This window comes from Hylobates moloch, unplaced genomic scaffold (genome assembly GCF_009828535.3).
Source record: "Hylobates moloch isolate HMO894 unplaced genomic scaffold, HMol_V3 SCAFFOLD_8, whole genome shotgun sequence".
In the NCBI taxonomy this organism is placed as follows: domain Eukaryota; kingdom Metazoa; phylum Chordata; class Mammalia; order Primates; family Hylobatidae; genus Hylobates; species Hylobates moloch.
In genome coordinates this window covers 18165699-18183042 of record NW_026652283.1, presented here as the reverse complement: position 1 = coordinate 18183042, position 17344 = coordinate 18165699, and the positions used below count along the sequence as shown (strand labels likewise).

Here is a 17344-nt window from a genome sequence, read left to right as displayed (position 1 = left end):
CAAAATACTTGCCCAGGCCAACTTAGGGCAAGCAATCTCCCTACTTACTACTAATGCAGCTGGTGCTCTCTTCAAAGTGTCACCTCCTGGCTGGAGGCCAACCAACTCAGGCCATTAGAGCAACTCAAGACAGAATAACCCGCATCCCAGGAAGGGGAAAACAACAGCTAATTCCACTGCTTGCGACATCCTGGCCAACCAGAGGTCCTGAGTGTGTCCACATTACAAGTTCATTGCTAGCATAACCAGTATTCAAGAAAGCAAGTACACTCAACATATCTACAACCGAAGACCACCAAAGAGTCCACTCCACTCCCCTCCCGCCTCCAGCAGAGCAGGTGCTGGTATCCATAGCTCGGAGACCTGAAGATGAATCACATCACAGGACTCCTTGTAGGCATTCCCCAGCACCATCCCAGAGCCTGGTAGCCCTGCTGCTGGATGGCTACACTCAGAAGAGCAGTAACAATCACTGCAGTCCAGCTCTCAGGAAGCCCCAGAGGAAGTGGGAGACAGCAGGCCCTGAGATCCAGTCTTTTCCACCGAAATTAGTCTAAACAAATTAGAAGGAACCAGAAAAGTAATTCTGGTAGTATGACAAAACAGGGTTCTATAACCCCAGCAATGGATCCAAACCAAGAAGAAATTTCTGAACTTCCAGATAAAGAATTCAGAAGGTTGATTATTAAGATACTCAAGGAGATATCAGAGAAAGGTGAAAACCAAATTAAAGACAACAATACAGGATATGGATGAAAAATTCTCCAGAGAAAAAGATATAAAGAAACAGCAATCACAACTTCTAGAAATAAAAGACACACTTAGAGAAATAGAAAATGCACTAGAGGCTGGGCACCATGGCTTATGCACTGTGGGAGGCTGAGGCGGGCAGATCACCTGAGGATAGGAGTTCAAGGCTAGCCTTGCCACCATGGTGAAACCCCGTCTCTACTAAAAATACAAAAATTAGCCAGGCATGTTGGCATGTGCCTGTAATCCCAGCTACTCAGGAAGATGAGGCATAAGAATCACTTGAACCCAGGAGGTAGACGTTGGAGGTTGCAATAAACCAAGACTGTACCACTACACTCCAGCCTGGGTGACAGAACGAGACTCTGCCTCAAAAAGAAAGAAGGAAAGAAGGAAGGAAGGAAGGAAGGAAGGAAGGAAGGAAGGAAGGAAGGAAGGAAGGAAGGAAGGAAGGAAGGAAAAGAAAGAACAATCACAACTTCTAGAAATAAAAGGCACACTTAGAGAAACAGAAAATGCACTGGAGGCCAGGCATGGTGGCTCACACCTGTAATCCCAGCACTTTGGGAGGCAGAGGTGGGTGGATCACCTGAGGTCAGCAGTTCAAGACAAGCCTGGCCAACATGATGAAACCCTGTCTCTACTAAAAATATACAAAACTTAGCCAGGCGTGGTGGTAGGCACCTGTAATCCCAGTTACTCGGGAGGATGAGGCAAGAGAATCACTGAACCTAGAAGGCAGAGGTTGCAGTGAGTGGAGACAGCACCACTGCACTCCAGCCTGGGCAACAGAGTGAGACTCGGTCTCAAAAAAAAAAAAAAAAAAAAAGATGCACTGGGAAGTTTCAATAACAGGCTACAACAAGTAGAAGAACTTCAGAGCTCAAAGACAAGGCTTTCGAAATAACCCAATCAGACAAAGCCAAAGAAAAGATAATTAAAAAAAAAAAAATTAGCAAAGTCTCCACGAAATGTGGGATTACATCAAACAACCAAACCTAAGAATAACTGGTGTTTCTGAGAAAGATGAGAAATCTACAAGTTTGGAAAACTTACTTGAGGGGAATAACTGAGGAAAACTTCCCTGGCCTTGCTAAAGATGTAGACACCCAAATACAAGAAGCTCAAAGAACAGCTGAGAAATTCAACCCAAAAAGATCACCTAGGCACACAGTCATCAGGTTATCTAAAGCCAAGATGCAGTAAAGAATATTAAGAGCTGTGGGACAAAAGCATCAGATAACCTAAAAAGAAAAACCTATCAGATTAACAGCAGATTTCTCAGCAGAAACCTTACAAGCCAGAAGAGACTGGGGTCCCATCTTCTGCTGCCTGAAACAAAATAATTACCAGCCAAGAATATTGTATCCAGCAAAACTAAGCTTCATAAATGAAGGTGAGATCAAGTCTTTTTCAGACAAAGGCTAAGAGAATTTGCCACTACCAAGCCAGCACTACAAGAAATGCTAAAAGAAGTTCTAAATCTTGAAATAAAACCTCAAAACACACCAAAATAGAACCTCCTTGGCCGGGTGCAGTGGCTCACGCCTGTTAATCCCAGCACTTTGGGAGGCTGAGGTGGGCAGATCACCTGAGGTCAGGAGTTCAAGACCAGCCTGGCCAACACGGAGAAACCCTGTCTCTATTAAAAAATACAAAAATTAGCCAGGCGTGGTGGTGGGCACCTATAATCCCAGCTACTTGGGAGGGTGAGGCAGGGAGAATTGCTTGAACCCAAGAGGCTGAGGTTGCAGTAAGCCAAGATTGTGCCACTGCACTCCAGCCTGGGCAACAGAGTGAGACTCCATGACTAAAACAAGACAAAAAAGAATCTCCTTAAAGCATAAATCTCAAAGGACCTATAAAACAATAACACAATGAAGAAAAAAAACAACAGCTATTAAGGCAACAACAAGCATGATGAATACAACAGTACTTCATATCTCAATACTAACACCGAACGTAAACGGCCTAAATGCTACATTTAAAAGGTACGGAATGGGAGAATGGATAAAATTCCACTAACCAAGTATCTGCTGTCTTCAAGAGACTCACCTAACACATAAGGACTCACATAAACTTAAGGTAAAGGAGTGGAAAAAGATACTCCATGCAAATAGAAACCAAAAGCAAGCAGGCATAGCTATTATTATATCAAATATAACAGACTTTAAAGCAAGAACAGTAAAAAAAAAAAAAAGCAAAACAAAAAAGAAACCCACAAAGAGGGACATTAAATAACGATAAAAGACTTAGTCCAACAGGAAAATAACAATCCTAAATATATATGCACCCAACTGGAGCTCCCAAATTTATAAAACAATTACTAGACCTAAGAAATAGGATAGACAGCAACACAATAAACACAGTAAAATAATAACAATCCTAGCAACATAATAATGTAATAATAATTGTATCTTGACTTTAGATAACCTGATGACTGTGTGCCTAGGTGATGTTCTTTTTGTGATGAATTTCTCAGCTGTTCTTTGAGCTTCTTGTATTTGGATATCTACATCTCTAGCAAGGCCAGGGAAGTCTTCCTCAGTTACTCCCCTCAAGTAGTTTTCCAAATAATAGTGGGGGACTTCAATACTCCACTGACAGCATTAGACAGGTCATCAAGACCGAAAGTCAACAAAGAAATAATGGATTTAAACTACACCCCGTAACAAATGAACTTAACAAGTATTTACAGAACATTCTACCCAAAAACTGTAGAATACACTTTTTTTTTTTTTGAGGCCTGTCACCCAGGTTAAAGTGCAGTGGCACAAACTTGGCTCACGGCAATCTCTGCCTCCCAGGCTCAGGCAATCCTCCTACCTCAGCCTCCCGCGTAGCTGGGACTACAAGTGTGCACCACCATGTTCAGCTAATTCTTTTATTTTTTGTTGAGACAAGGTTTTGCCATGTTGCCCAGGCTGGTCTCGAACTCCTGAGCTAAAGCAATCCACCTGCTTCGGCCTCCCAAAGTGCGAGACCTACCATGCCTGGCCAGGATATACATTATTTTCATCAGGACATGGATAGACCAACATAGACCACATGATAGGTCACAAACAAGTCTCTATAAATTTAAAAAATCTAAATTATGTACCAAGTATCCTATCAGACCACAGTGGAATGAAACTGGAAATTAACTCCAAAAGGAACCCTCAAAACTACACAAACACATGGAAATTAAATAATCTGCTCTTGAATGATCCTTGAGTCAACAATGAAATCAAGGTGGAAATTAAAAAATTATTTGAACAATAATAGTGTCACAACTTATCAAAACCACGGGGATACAGCAAAAGCGGTGCTAAGAGGAAAAGTTCATAGCATTAAATGCCTACATCAAATGCCAGGCAAGGTGGCTGACGCCTATAATCCCAGCACTTTAGGAGGCCTAAGCAGGTGGATCACCTGAGGTCAGGAGTCTGGGACCAGCCTGGGCAACATGGTGAAACCCTGTAAAAACACAAAACTTAGCTGGGTGTGGTGGTCCACACCTATAATCTCAGCTCACTTGGGAGGCTGAGACAGGAGACTCACTTGAACCCAGGAAGCAGAGGTTGCAGTGAGCTGAGATCGTGCCACTGCACTCCAGCCTGGGCGATAGAGTGAGACTCTGTCTCAAAAAAAAGAAAAAAAAGAAACGTCTGAAAGGTCACAAATAGGCAATCTAAGGTCATGCCTCAAGGAACCAGAGAAACAAGAAAGAACAAACAAAACCCAAACCCAGTAGAAGAAAAGAAATAACAAAGACCAGAGTGGTGCTAAATGAAACCAAAAGAACAACAACAATACAAAAGGTAAATGAACAAGCTGGTTCTTTGAAAAGATAAAAGTGATAGACCATTAGTGAAACTAACCAAGAAAAGAAGAACGATATCGAAATAAGCTCAATTAGAAACAAAACAAAAGATATTACAACCAATACCACAGAAATACAAAAGATCATTCAAGGCTACTATGAACACCTTTACATGCACAAACTAGAAAATCTAGAGGAGAGGATAAACTCTGGGAAATACACGACCCTCCTAGATCACATCAGAAGAAATAAAAACTCTGAACAGACCAATAACAAGTAGTGAGATTGAAACAGTAATAAAAAAACTGCCAACAAAAAGTCTGGGACCAGTTGGATTCACAGCTGAACTCTATCAGACATTCAAAGAAGAACTGGTGCCAATCTTAATGAAACTATTCCAAAAGACAGAGAAAGAGGGAATCCTCCCTAAATCATTCTATGAAGCCAGTATCACCCTAATACCAAAATCAGGAAAGGACATAACAAAAAAATAAATCTACAGACCAATATCCCTGATAACATAAGATGCAAAAATCCTCAACAAAATACTAGCTAACCAAATCCAACCGCCTATCAAAAAGATAATCCACCATGATCAAGTGGGTTTCATACCATGGATGCAGGGATGGTTTAACATACACAAGTCAGTAAATGTGATGTATCATATAAAAAGAATTAAAAATCATGTGATCTCAAGAGATGCAGAAAAAGCATATAACAAAAAAATCCAGCATCCCTTTATGATTAAAAACCTCAGCAAAACTGGCACAGAAGTAACATACCTTAACGTAATAAACCCACAGCCCATATTCTACTGAACGGGGAAAAGTTGAAAGCATTCCCCATGACAACTGGAAGAAGACAAGGATGTCCACATTCACCACTTCCATTCAACATAAGTACTAGAAGTCCTAGCCAGAGCACTCAGAGAAAATAAATAAAGGACACCCAAATAGGTGAAGAGGAAGTCAAACTGTCGCTGTTTGCTGACGATATGATCGTGTATCTAGAAAACCCTAAAGACTCATCCAAAAAGCCTGTAATCTGATAAACAAATTTAGTAAACTTTCAGGATACAAAATCAACGTAAATTAATAACACTGCTCTACACCAACAATGACGAAGTTGAGAAACAAATCAAGAACTTAACCCCTATTACAAAAGCTACAAAAAAAAAAAAAATACTTAGGAATATACCTAACCAAGGAGGTGAAAGACCTCTACAAGGAAAACTACAAAACACTGCTGAAAGAAATCATCGACAACACCAACAAATGAAAACACATCCCATGCTCATGGACGGGTAGAATTAATATTGTGACTATGACAGTACTGCCAAAAGCAATCTACAGATTCAACACAATTCCCATCAAAGTACCATCATCAATCTTCACAGAAGTAGAAACACACTATTCTAAAATTCATATGGAACCGAAAGAGAGCCCAGATAGCCAAAGCAAGACTAAGCAAAAAGAACAAATCTGGAGGTATCACATTATCTGACTTTTTATACTGCAAGGCTATGCTTACCAAAACAGCATGGTCCTGGAATAAAATAGACACACAGACCAATGTAATAGAGATCCCAGAAATAAAGCCAAATATTGGTGACTCACGCCTGTAATTCCACCATTTTGGGAGGCTAAGGCGGGCGGATCACTTCAGGTCAGGAGCTCGAGACCAGTCTGACCAACAGGGTAAAACCCTGTCTCTACTAAAAATATAAAAATTAGCTAGACGTAGTGGCAGGCACCTGTAATCCCAGCTACTCAGGAGTCTGAGGCGGGAGAATTGCTTGAACTCGGGAGGCAGAGGTTGCAGTGAGTCAAGATCACGCCACTGCACTCCAGCCTGGGTGACACAGCAAGACTCAGTCTCAAAAAAATAAAAACAAAAAACCATAAAGTGGGGAAAGGACACCCTTTGCAACAAATGCTGCTGGGATAACTGCCAAGCCACATGTAGAAGAATGAAACTGGATCCTCATTTCTCACCTTACACAAAAATCAACTCAAGACGCAGCAAAGACTTAAATCTAAGACCTTAAACCATAAAAATTCTGGAAGATAACATTGGAAAAACTCTTCCAGATATTGGCTTAGGCAAAGAGTTTATGACCAAGAACCCTAAAGCAAATGCAATAAGAACAAAAACAAACAGATGAAACCTAATTAAACTAAAAAGCTTCTGCACATAAAAAGAAATAATCAGCAGATTATCAGCTTCTACACATAAAAGAAATAATCAGCAGAATAAACAGACAACCCACAGAATGGGAGAAAATATTTGCAAACTATGCATCCAACAAAGGACTAATGTCCAGAATTGACAAGGAACTCAAACAAATCAACAAGAAAAAAAAATAATAATAATCCCATCGAAAAGTGGGCAAATGACATGAATAAGCATTTCTCAAAAGAAGATACACAACACAACACCACCTTATTCCTGCAATAATGGCCATAACTTAAACGGCAAAAAACAATAGATGTTGGCATAGATGTGGTGAAAAGGAAACACTTTCACACTGCTGGTTAGAATATAACACAACTGTGTCCAGAATTGGTGAGTTCTTGGTCTCACTGACTTCAAGAATGAAGCCGCGGACCCTCGCGGTGAGTATTACAGCTCTTAAGGTGGCGCGTCTAGAGTTGTTCGTTCCTTCTGATGTTCGGTAGTGTTCGGAGTTTCTTCCTTCTGGTGGGTTCATGGTCTCGCTGGCTCAGGAGTGAAGCTGCAGACTTTTGCGGTGAGTGTTATAGCTCTTAAGGCGGCGTGTCTGGAGTTCTTCATTCCTCCCGGTGGGCTCGTGGTCTCGCTGGCTTCAGGAGTGAAGCTGCAGACCTTCGCAGTGAGTGTTACAGCTCATAAAAGCAGCATGGACCCAAAGAGGGAGCAGTAGCAAGATTTATTGCAAAGAGCAAAAGAACAAGGCTTCCACAGTGTGGAAGGGGACCCGAGCGGGTTGCCGCTCCTGGCTCGGGCAGCCAGCTTTTATTCTCTTATCTGGCCCCACCCACGTCCTGCTGATTGGTAGAGCCGAGTGGTCTGTTCTGACAGGGTGCTGATTGGTGCTTTACCATCCCTGAGCTAGACATAAAAGTCCTCCACATCCCCATCAGATCAGTTAGATACAGAGTATAGACACAAAGGTTCTCCAAGGCCCCACCAGAGCAGCTAGATACAGAGTGTCAATTGGTGCATTCACAGACCCTGAGGTAGACATAGGGTGCTGATTGGTGTATTTACAATCCCTGAGCTAGACATAAAGGTTCCCCACATCTCCACCAGACTCAGGAGCCCAGCTGGCTTCACCCAGTGGATCCCACACCGGGGCTGCAGGTGGAGCTGCCTGCCAGTCCCACGCCGTGCACTCACTCCTCAGCCCTTGGGTGGTGGATGGGACTGGGCGCTGTGGAGCAGGGGGTGGCGCTCGTCGGGGAGGCTCCGGCCGCACAGGAGCCCATGGAGGGGGTGGGAGGCTCAGGCATGGCGGGCTGCAGGTCCCGAGCCCTGCCCTGCGGGAAGGCAGCTAAGACCCGGTGAGAAATCGAGCGCAGCGCCGGTGAGCTGGCACTGCTGGGGGACCCAGTACACCTTCTGCAGCCGCTGGCCCAGGTGCTAAGCCTCTCATTGCCCGGGGCCAGCAGGGCCTGCCGGCTGCTCTGAGTGAGGAGCCCGCCAAGCCCACACCCACCCGGAACTCCAGGTGGCCCGCAAGCACTGCGCGCACCCTGGGTTCCCGCTTGCGCCTCTCCCTCCACATCTCCCTGCAAGCTGAGGGAGCCGGCTCCCGCCTTGGCTAGCCCAGAAAGGGGCTCCCACAGTGCAGTGGTGGGCTGAAGGGCTCCTCAAGTGCCACCAAAGTGGGAGCCCAGGCAGAGGAGGCGCCAAGAGCAAGCGAGGGCTGTGAGGACTGCCAGCACACTGTAACCTCTCACAACCACTATAGAAAATCGTACAGAGATTTCCTAAGAACTAAAAGTAGAACTACCATTTGATCCTGCAATCCCACTACTGGGATTGTCATATGAATGACACTGGGAAAAAGTCATTATATGAAAAACACACTTGCACACACGTTTATAGCAGCACAATTTGCAACTGCAAAATTGGACCCAGCCTAAATGCCCTTCAATCAATAAGTGAATAAAGAAAATGTGGTGTGTGTGTATATATATATATACACACACACACACACACACACACACACATACCATGGAATACTACTCAAGCCATAAAAAGGAACAAAATATGGCTTTCACAGAAACCTGGATGGAGTTGGAGACCACTATTCTAAGTGAAGCAATTCAGGAAAGGAAAACCAAATATTGTTTTGTTCTCACTTATAATTAGGAGCTAAGCTATGAGCAGGCATAAGAATGATATAATAGACTTCAGGGACTAGGAGGGAAGGGTGGGGGTGATTATGTATAAAAGACTACACACTGGGTACAGTGTACAAAGCTCAGGTGACAGGTGCACCAAATCACAGAAGTCACCACTAAGGAATTTATCCAATGTAACCAAAAACCACCTGTTCCCCAAAAACTATTCAAATTAGGGCCAGGTGTGGTTAATCCCAGCACTTTGGGAGGCCAAGGCGGGTGGATCACGAGGTCAAGAGTTCAAGACCAGCCTGGCCAACATGGTGAAACCCCATCTCTACTAAGAGTACAAAAATTTGCTGGGCGTGATGGCGCATGCCTGTAATCCCAGCTACTTGGGAGGCTGAAGCAGGAGAATCGCTGGAACCCGAGGTGGAGGTTGCAGTGAGCCAAGATCATGCCACTGCACTCCAGCCTGGGCAACAGAGCAAGACTCCATCTTGGGGGGCGGGGGGGAACTATTCAAATTAAAACAAAAAAGCAAGGTACACATATACAATATAATATTTCAAGAATGGAAGAAACTTGGTATATAGAAAAAAGTAATCTGTGTATTTAAAGCTGCTCTAAAATTAAGTTTGTTTCTTTTTAAAGCAAGGTACAGACAGTATTTAATTTACTAGACTTTGTGTAAGAAAGAAAGGAGAATGAGACTACATATTTGTCTGCTTGTAGTTGCATAAGTAAATACTAGAAAAAAATCACAAGAAACAAATAATAATTATATATTTGGGAGGAAGGGGGGAAACAGGAACAAGAGAGAGACAAATAATTCTTAGTGTAAACTTTTGTTATAATGTTTTAACTTGTTGATTGCTTTTTCCAAAAAAGTTGTTTTTAAAAGCAACTCCACAAGAACTACCTCACTCTCTACAAAACCCAAGGGAAGTTACTGGCACAGTATTCATTCCAGTAAATGTGGTTTTAACAACTATTAAACTCCTTTAAACATAAACTTTTAATCTCTATGGTATATGCTGCTTTCCATAAATAGAAACCAAAATATTTAATTTTTAATAAAGATAAATGGAAAAGATTTTTACAGAAACTTGCTCTTTATAAAGATTTCCCAGAAGGCTGGGCACGGTGGCTCACACTTGTAATCCCAGCACTTTGGGAGGCCGAGGCGGGCGGATCATGAGGTCAGGCGATCGAGACCATGGTGAAACCCCGTGGCTAATACAAAAAATTAGCCAGGAGCGGTGGCGGGCGCCTGTAGTCCCAGCTACTCGGAGAGGCTGAGGCAGGAGAATGGCGTGAACCCAGGAGGCAGAGCATGCAGTGAGCTGAGATCGCGCCACTGCACTCCAGCCTGGGTGACAGAGCAAGACTCCATCTCAAAAAATAAATAAATAAATCAATAAATAAATAAATCAATAAATAAATAAATAAATAAAGATTTCCCAGAATACATCTAATTTGACAAAAGTGATTTACAACTAATTACAACTAAGCTCAGTAGTGTGACCTCAAAACTGAGGTCATTAAATCCTTTAATGTCCTACAATTTATTTATTTTATATAATAGTCAATGTTGTTTGCTAATGAAAATGCCGAAACCTTTAACAATAAGAAAACATAATCAGACCACAAGGTATTAAAAAAAACCAACATGGCTTCCAGTCATTAGTCTACTCACTAGCTATTTTTAAGACCCTAATCCAACAGCAACATTTCTCCTGTACTTCAAACAGAAAAAAATGGATCAAATGAGCTTTATCTCCATCAACTTTGGAAATTCAATGCATGTACAAGAATGTTAAAACAAATGGTTGTTTTTAAAAAAATTTAGAGGAGCAAAATTCTGCCTATTAGGAAACATGTCAGCTTAAGCTAACATTTAAAAGAAAAAAACAGCCAGGCGCAGTGGCTCACACCTGTAATCCCAGCACTTTGGGTGGCCGAGGCGGGAGAATCACCTGAGGTCAACAGTTCAAGACCAGCCTGGCCAACATGGTGAAACACCATCTCTACTAAAAGTACAAAAATTAGCCAGGTGTGGTGGCACATGCCTGTAGTCCCAGCTACTCGGGAGGCTGAGGCAGGAAAATCACTTGAACATAGCATGTGGAGGCTGCAGGGAGCCAAAATGGCACCATTACACTCCAGCCTGGGCAACAGAGTGAGACTCTGTGTCATAAATAAACAAATAAATAAATAAATAAATAAATACATCCTTACCTTGAAAGGTTTGTCTCCACTGTGTGTCAACATATGCCTTTGTAACCAACTTTGACTGGTAGATGGAGTGTTATATACTTTACAACCTTTCCATAAGCAAACAAATACCTGTTAAGAAAAACAGAGCCATATTAATTTTCATGACTTATCTCAAGAAGAGTTTGATTCCTCATACATTCAAATTAACATGTTACAAGTCTTCAACTGACAAGAGCTATTGAATGTACAAGCCAATCAAAATGCTTAATATAAACTGTCAAAACATCCTAGTATAAGCCACCCTTAATGCTACTGTCCATACCTTCGATAAGGAATTAACACACCAATCACAGAATACCATTCAGAAGGAAATATATGTAATATTAGCAATATATCCCTCAGAACTGAGACCATGGGCCATTATTTACATTTTTGTATTTACTGCACAAAAGAACAAACATCTATTAATTTTAAATAGCAGGAAAATATAAAGGTATAAAAAAATTAATGAAACGACCAATAAATGTTAATTAGAATATACTGATATTTTCAACTTCAAAGAATGAATGAAAATTATCAAATTACAATTTTTTACTGGTGATATCCTGGTCTCACATGCATACTAACAATATTTGTTCTTATATTGTTCTAATCATGAAGAATTATTTCTATCTCGATTATGACAATAGAGAGATATTTGAGACCCTGTCTGGAATATGAAATTTTGTTATGAAACAAATAGAATACAAAATATTAAGTGAATATAGTAATAAAAACAACAGACACGAGCTACCCTACTTTCATAATAGATCCACATTCTAGGTTCAGGGTACTAAGTATAACTAGCTGGAAAGCACCAAAACTAACAAACTAATCTTTATCATCTTCCTACCAGTGACATGTCAGTTTCCTAACTGATGATACTTCCATCAAACCAAACGCTGAAAACTGCTTCCCAGTGTCAGGAAAAGAAGGGTCTACCACAATCATTATCTTGAAAGAACCACTTAAAGGCTCTGTTCTTTTCTAAGGTAAGAACAATTACAGAGTCACACTTTGAAGACTGTAATATACTACATACATACAGCACACAAGAAAGATATACAAAGAACTGAAGAATCTTTCTTCAGCCAGCCTAAAATAAAATTTTTAGCAGACTAGAAAAACTGACAGTCTATAAACAAATAATTGAGGTCAATTTTTAACTCAAAAACAATACCATCTTACGTCAAATAGCTATAACAAGGCAATACCACCACTGCCATTTGACAAGACTGTTTAGAGAAGTTACTGCATATCCTGACTCCATAACGAATTTGCTAGTTTAAGTATGAGATAAAGGAAGTCATAACGTTTCCTCCTTCATACTCAAAATTCCCAACCCTAGAACACGTTTATAAACTAATGGCCAAGGTTCTCAGAGTTAAAAGTAACTTTTAAAAATAAATCTAGGAACAGAAATAAAATACAAAGCAATACTTATACGCACCCAATGTGGTGGCTCACACCAGCAATTCCAGCACTTCAGGAGGCTGAGGAAGGGGGATGGCTTGAGCTCAGGAGTTCGAGACCAGCCTGGGCAACACAGCGAAACCCTGTCTCTACATAAGTAACAAAAAAATTGGCTAGGCATAATGGCATATGCACCCGTAGTCCCAGCTACTCGGGGATGGCGGGAGGGCGTAGGGCTAGTAGCTGAGGCAGGAGGATTGCTTAAGCCCAAGAGACGGAGGCTGCAGTGAGCCATGATGGCACTACTGCACTCCAGTGTAGGTGACAGAGTGAGACCTTCTCTCCAAAAAAAAAAAACTTAAATGCTACAGAAATTAACTCAATATTGTTTAATAATCACACATGGGTAATTAATGCTATCAATTTTTGAAATCAAGACTACTAGACTCACCAGGCACAGAGGCTCACACCTCTAACCCCAGCACTTTGGAAGGCCAAGGCAGGAGGATTGCTTGAGCCCAGGAATGAGGCCAGCCTGGGCAACATGCCATAACCCTGTCTATACAAAATATACAAAAATTAACCAGGCATGGTGGTGCACGACTGTGGTCCCAGCTACTTAGGAGGCTGAGGTGGGAGAATTGCTTGCACCGGAGAGGGCAAGGCTACAGTGAGCTGCTAGGATCATGCCATTGCACTCCAGCCAGGGCAGTAAGAGACAGATCCTGTCTCAAGAAAAAAAAACACAACTACTACTAGATTCAAAGTCTTATTTTTCAATCCAAGTAACAAAGAGGAGGAATCAGGGGTTGGTTTAAAATTCTCTCAGAAATCATATTATTAGTTTGGTGCACAAGTCATTGCCGTTTTTGCCATTAATTGAAAAAAACGCAATTACTTGTGCACCAACCTAATACGTAAACAGAAATGCCTTAAAGAAAGTATTTGGGAACAATATCAAGATCATTCCTGTAACAACTTTTGTGACAGAAGGATTCTCCTTAATGTTAAAAGGATTCTTAAGTGATCCCCCTTAAAGAAATACTCTTAAGGATAGGATTTAGTTCCTTCGAAATAAACACTGCCTCTACCTAACAATACTCAATCACTAAATTTGGTAGACACAGTAGTATCCGGCTTCTAATTTTTTTTTTCCTATGAGCAAACATGACTATAGAGATAATGGCAGGTCTGAAATTACATCTGATACGGCCTTATTAAGTATGGTTTAGACTCTACATGGAATAATGTCTAGTAACACAATTAAGGCAACAACTTCAGATTCCAAGAAAAACCAAAATCTTCAACCTAGTGTATTTTATACCAAATGAAGTAGGCGTAAAGAGATCAAAGTTAACTGTGTTTAACTATATTGGGGTGAAATGTTTAGAAAGATCCAAAAAAGGCCTCGTGTAATGGCTCATGCCTGTAATCCCAACACTTTAGGAGGCCGAGGTGGGTGGATCACTTGAGGCCAGGAGTTGGAGACTGGCCTGACCAACACGGTGAAACTATGTCTCTACTAAAAATACAAAATTAGCCGAGTGTGGTGGCGCACTCCTGTAACCCCAGCTACTTAGGAGGCTGAGGCAGGTGAATCGCTTGAACCCGGGAGGTGGAGGTTGCAGTGAGCTGAGATTGCACCATTGCACTCAAACCTGGGAAACAAAAGCAAAACTCCGTCTTAAAAAAAAAAAAAAGAAAAAAGAAAAAAGAAAGATCCACAAAAAAACACAAAACTGTTCAAGGCTATATTTCCTTTCCTAGCCTGTATTAGGATGACGTTTTGATAAAAATAATCCCAAATCTGACAAAAGGGTCTTCTTCAAATCTGAGACTTTTTAGATGTATAATATCTGAAAAATATTTTTATACTATTTTTAGAAACTCTCCTACTGTTAAAATTAACCCTGAAAAATCAAATACCATAGGATTCCAATTATATCCAAATTTGGAAGAAGTATGTTTAAGAATATAATTTGCCACGGTTCTTCTATTTTAAAATGAATTAAGGTCTGGCTATTTTAACAGAATAAGACACAGGGGTCCAAAGTCCAGTCTCTCATGATACAGCAAACTGTGTTGTATTAGGTTGTATGAGACATAACGGAAACAGAAAACAACCTGCTGAGCACAGTGACTCGTGCCTAGAATCCCAGCTGCTCTGGAGGCTGAGGCAAGATGCTGGCTAGAAGACAGATTTTCAGACCAGTATGGGCAACACAGCAAGATCCCAACTCTGAAAATGTTTAAATCAGCCAGACGTGGTGACGCATGCCTGTAGTCCCAACTACTAAACTGAGGTAGAAGGATTGCTTGAGTCCAGGAGTTTGAGGCTATGTGAGCTAAGATCATGCCACTGCTAAACTGAATTCAATCCAGTTCTTTCACTTTGCAGCTATGTAATCTTGGAAGAATCATCTACTTCCTTTTTCATCAGAAATACTCTGAGCACAGATGTGGTAAGTCCAAAACACTACGAAAATATAAGATGTTATATTATCTCAGAAAGACCAGTCAATGAAATAACTGGGTTTATATTAGACACCGAAGGTTCCTTCTCAAAATAACTGCCATCAAGTTTTCCTGCCAGCAAGTCCAGGAAAAAAAAATTTTAAACCCACACAGCCATTAAAAGATTATTTTTGGGCCAGGTGCAGTGGCTCACGCCTGTAATCCCAGCACTCCGAGAGGCCGAGGTGAGTGGATCACTTGAGGTCAGGAGTTCAAGACCAGCCTGGCCAACGTGGCGAAACCCCACCTCTACTAAAAATACAAAAACTAAACCAGGTGTGATGACACATGCCTGTAATCCCAGCTACTTGGGAGGCTAAGGCAGGAGGAGCACTTGAACCCGGGAGGCGGAAGTTACAGTGAGCTGAGATCGCGCCACTACACTCCAGCCTGGGTGACAGAGTGAGACTCCATCTCAAAAAACATACATGTATTTTTGGACTGCCAAAGAAATCTTCAAGTTTACAAGGGGCTTTCACGTAAGATGTAGATGTCTAAAATTTCAGTGTTACAGGGAGGTTTCGGCTTTCTGTTGAGAACTCTACAAAGTACTGAGTTTCTGTCAGAATAGGTTTTACCTTCAGGAATCTTCTCCAAAATGCCCAAAGTGAATAAGGATGGTACAAACCTAGGAGCCAAGGGTAGTCTCAGTCTCCTTCACTTTGGTCAATATCCTTGAACCAGTGTATGAACCAGTGTATCCTTGTACCAGTGTATGTATCTGAATGTATTTGAATGGCCTATACTTAAAATGGCTTGTATGATAATATAGATAAATGCACAAACAACCTATGCCCCTGAAGAACACAAATGAATCTATGAAATCTTTCTATATATAAATGAAAAATCCACTGCAAAAAAGTACAATGTTAATCTGTCAGAGTAAGTATGCACAAGAAAATTCAGTTATTACCAGTAAATTAAAATCAGCCAAATATATTCTAAATGCAGAGCAAGTTAACAGAATAATCTACATGCCAAAATAAAGGCCTAATTATACTGAGTAAATGATCTTGTTTTCAGTAAAATTACACAAAAAGAAAAGAGAGACACCATCTAAAGTCAGGCAGGCCAGCTGAGCATGGTATATGCCTGGAATCCCAGGAACTCAAGCTGAGATGGGAGCACTGCTTAAGCCCAGAAGTTGGATAAGATAGTAAGACCAGCTTGGACAACATAGTAAGACTCTGTCTCATTAAACACACACAGACACACACACACACACACACACACACACACACACACACACACACTAAGTCAGGCAGAGGCATTGGATGGATGATTCCATGGCACCATCAAGCCCAATTTTTATTTTCTTTTTCTTAATGAAACAGAGTCTTGCTCTATCAACCAGGCTGGAAGGCAGTGCCACAATTATAGCTCACTGCAACCTTGACCTCCTGAGTGCTATAGTCAACTGGACTCACTCAAGTCTTTCAATAATACCGTACCATATTCCTCCCTTGCCCACAATCTCCTCGCTTTGCCTCTCAACAAAGAAACACACCAAAGAATATATGCAAAAGTAAACCTCAAATGACACAGAAAATAAATCCTATATCAAGAAACCTAAACGGCTTTCTTTCCAGAAATTGTTTTTATGTGAGAAATAGCTGAGAAAGAAAGAACAGTAATATATTTTACACTGAGCCTCTAAAGTCCTACAAGTTCCCCGCTTTCCAAGACTTATATTAAGAGGACACTGGGATTTGAAATTTGATTAGTAAGATAACTCAGAGTCTAATCTTCAGAAACCAGTCACACATAGAAATGCGGACCTAGGCCAGGCACGGTGGCTCAGGCCTGTAATCCCAGCACTTTGGGAGCCAGAGGCAGGTGGATCACCTGAGGTCAGGTGTTCGAGACTAGGCTGGCCAACATGGTGAAACCCCATCTCTACTAAAAATACAAAAGTAAGTCAGGTGTGGTGGTGCACACCTGTAGTCCCAGCTACTTAGGAGGCTGACACAGGAGAATCACTCGAACTTGGGAGATGGAGCTTGCAGTGAGTGGAGATTGCACCACTGCATTTCAGCCTGGGCAACAATAACAAAATTCTACCATACTTAACACTAGAGATAGGTTTGATTCTCTTTTTGCCCATTTTGTTTTTATTTTTGAAACTGTAGAAAGCACTCTCATGATTTTTTTTTTAAAAAAAGGCGTATTGGTCTGGGCATGGTGGCTCACGCCTGTAATCCTAGCACTTTGGGAGGCCAAGGCAAGACCAGCATGGGCAACACAGTGAGACCTCATCTCTATTTAAGAAAAAAAAGGT

The 17344-nt window shown here is 41.4% G+C and overlaps 1 protein-coding gene across 4 annotated transcripts in view; it reads right to left on the bottom strand.

Annotated features, from left to right (window-relative positions):
• Positions 1-17344, bottom strand: part of AEBP2 (AE binding protein 2) — a 163531-nt gene that overhangs the window by 118113 nt on the left and 28074 nt on the right. For all 4 annotated transcript variants that reach the window (XM_032159770.2, XM_032159768.2, XM_058443403.1 and 1 more), the window contains exon 3: positions 11122-11229. In XM_032159770.2, coding sequence (XP_032015661.1) covers positions 11122-11229 — 108 coding nt within the window. The remainder of the gene's footprint in view (positions 1-11121; positions 11230-17344) is intronic.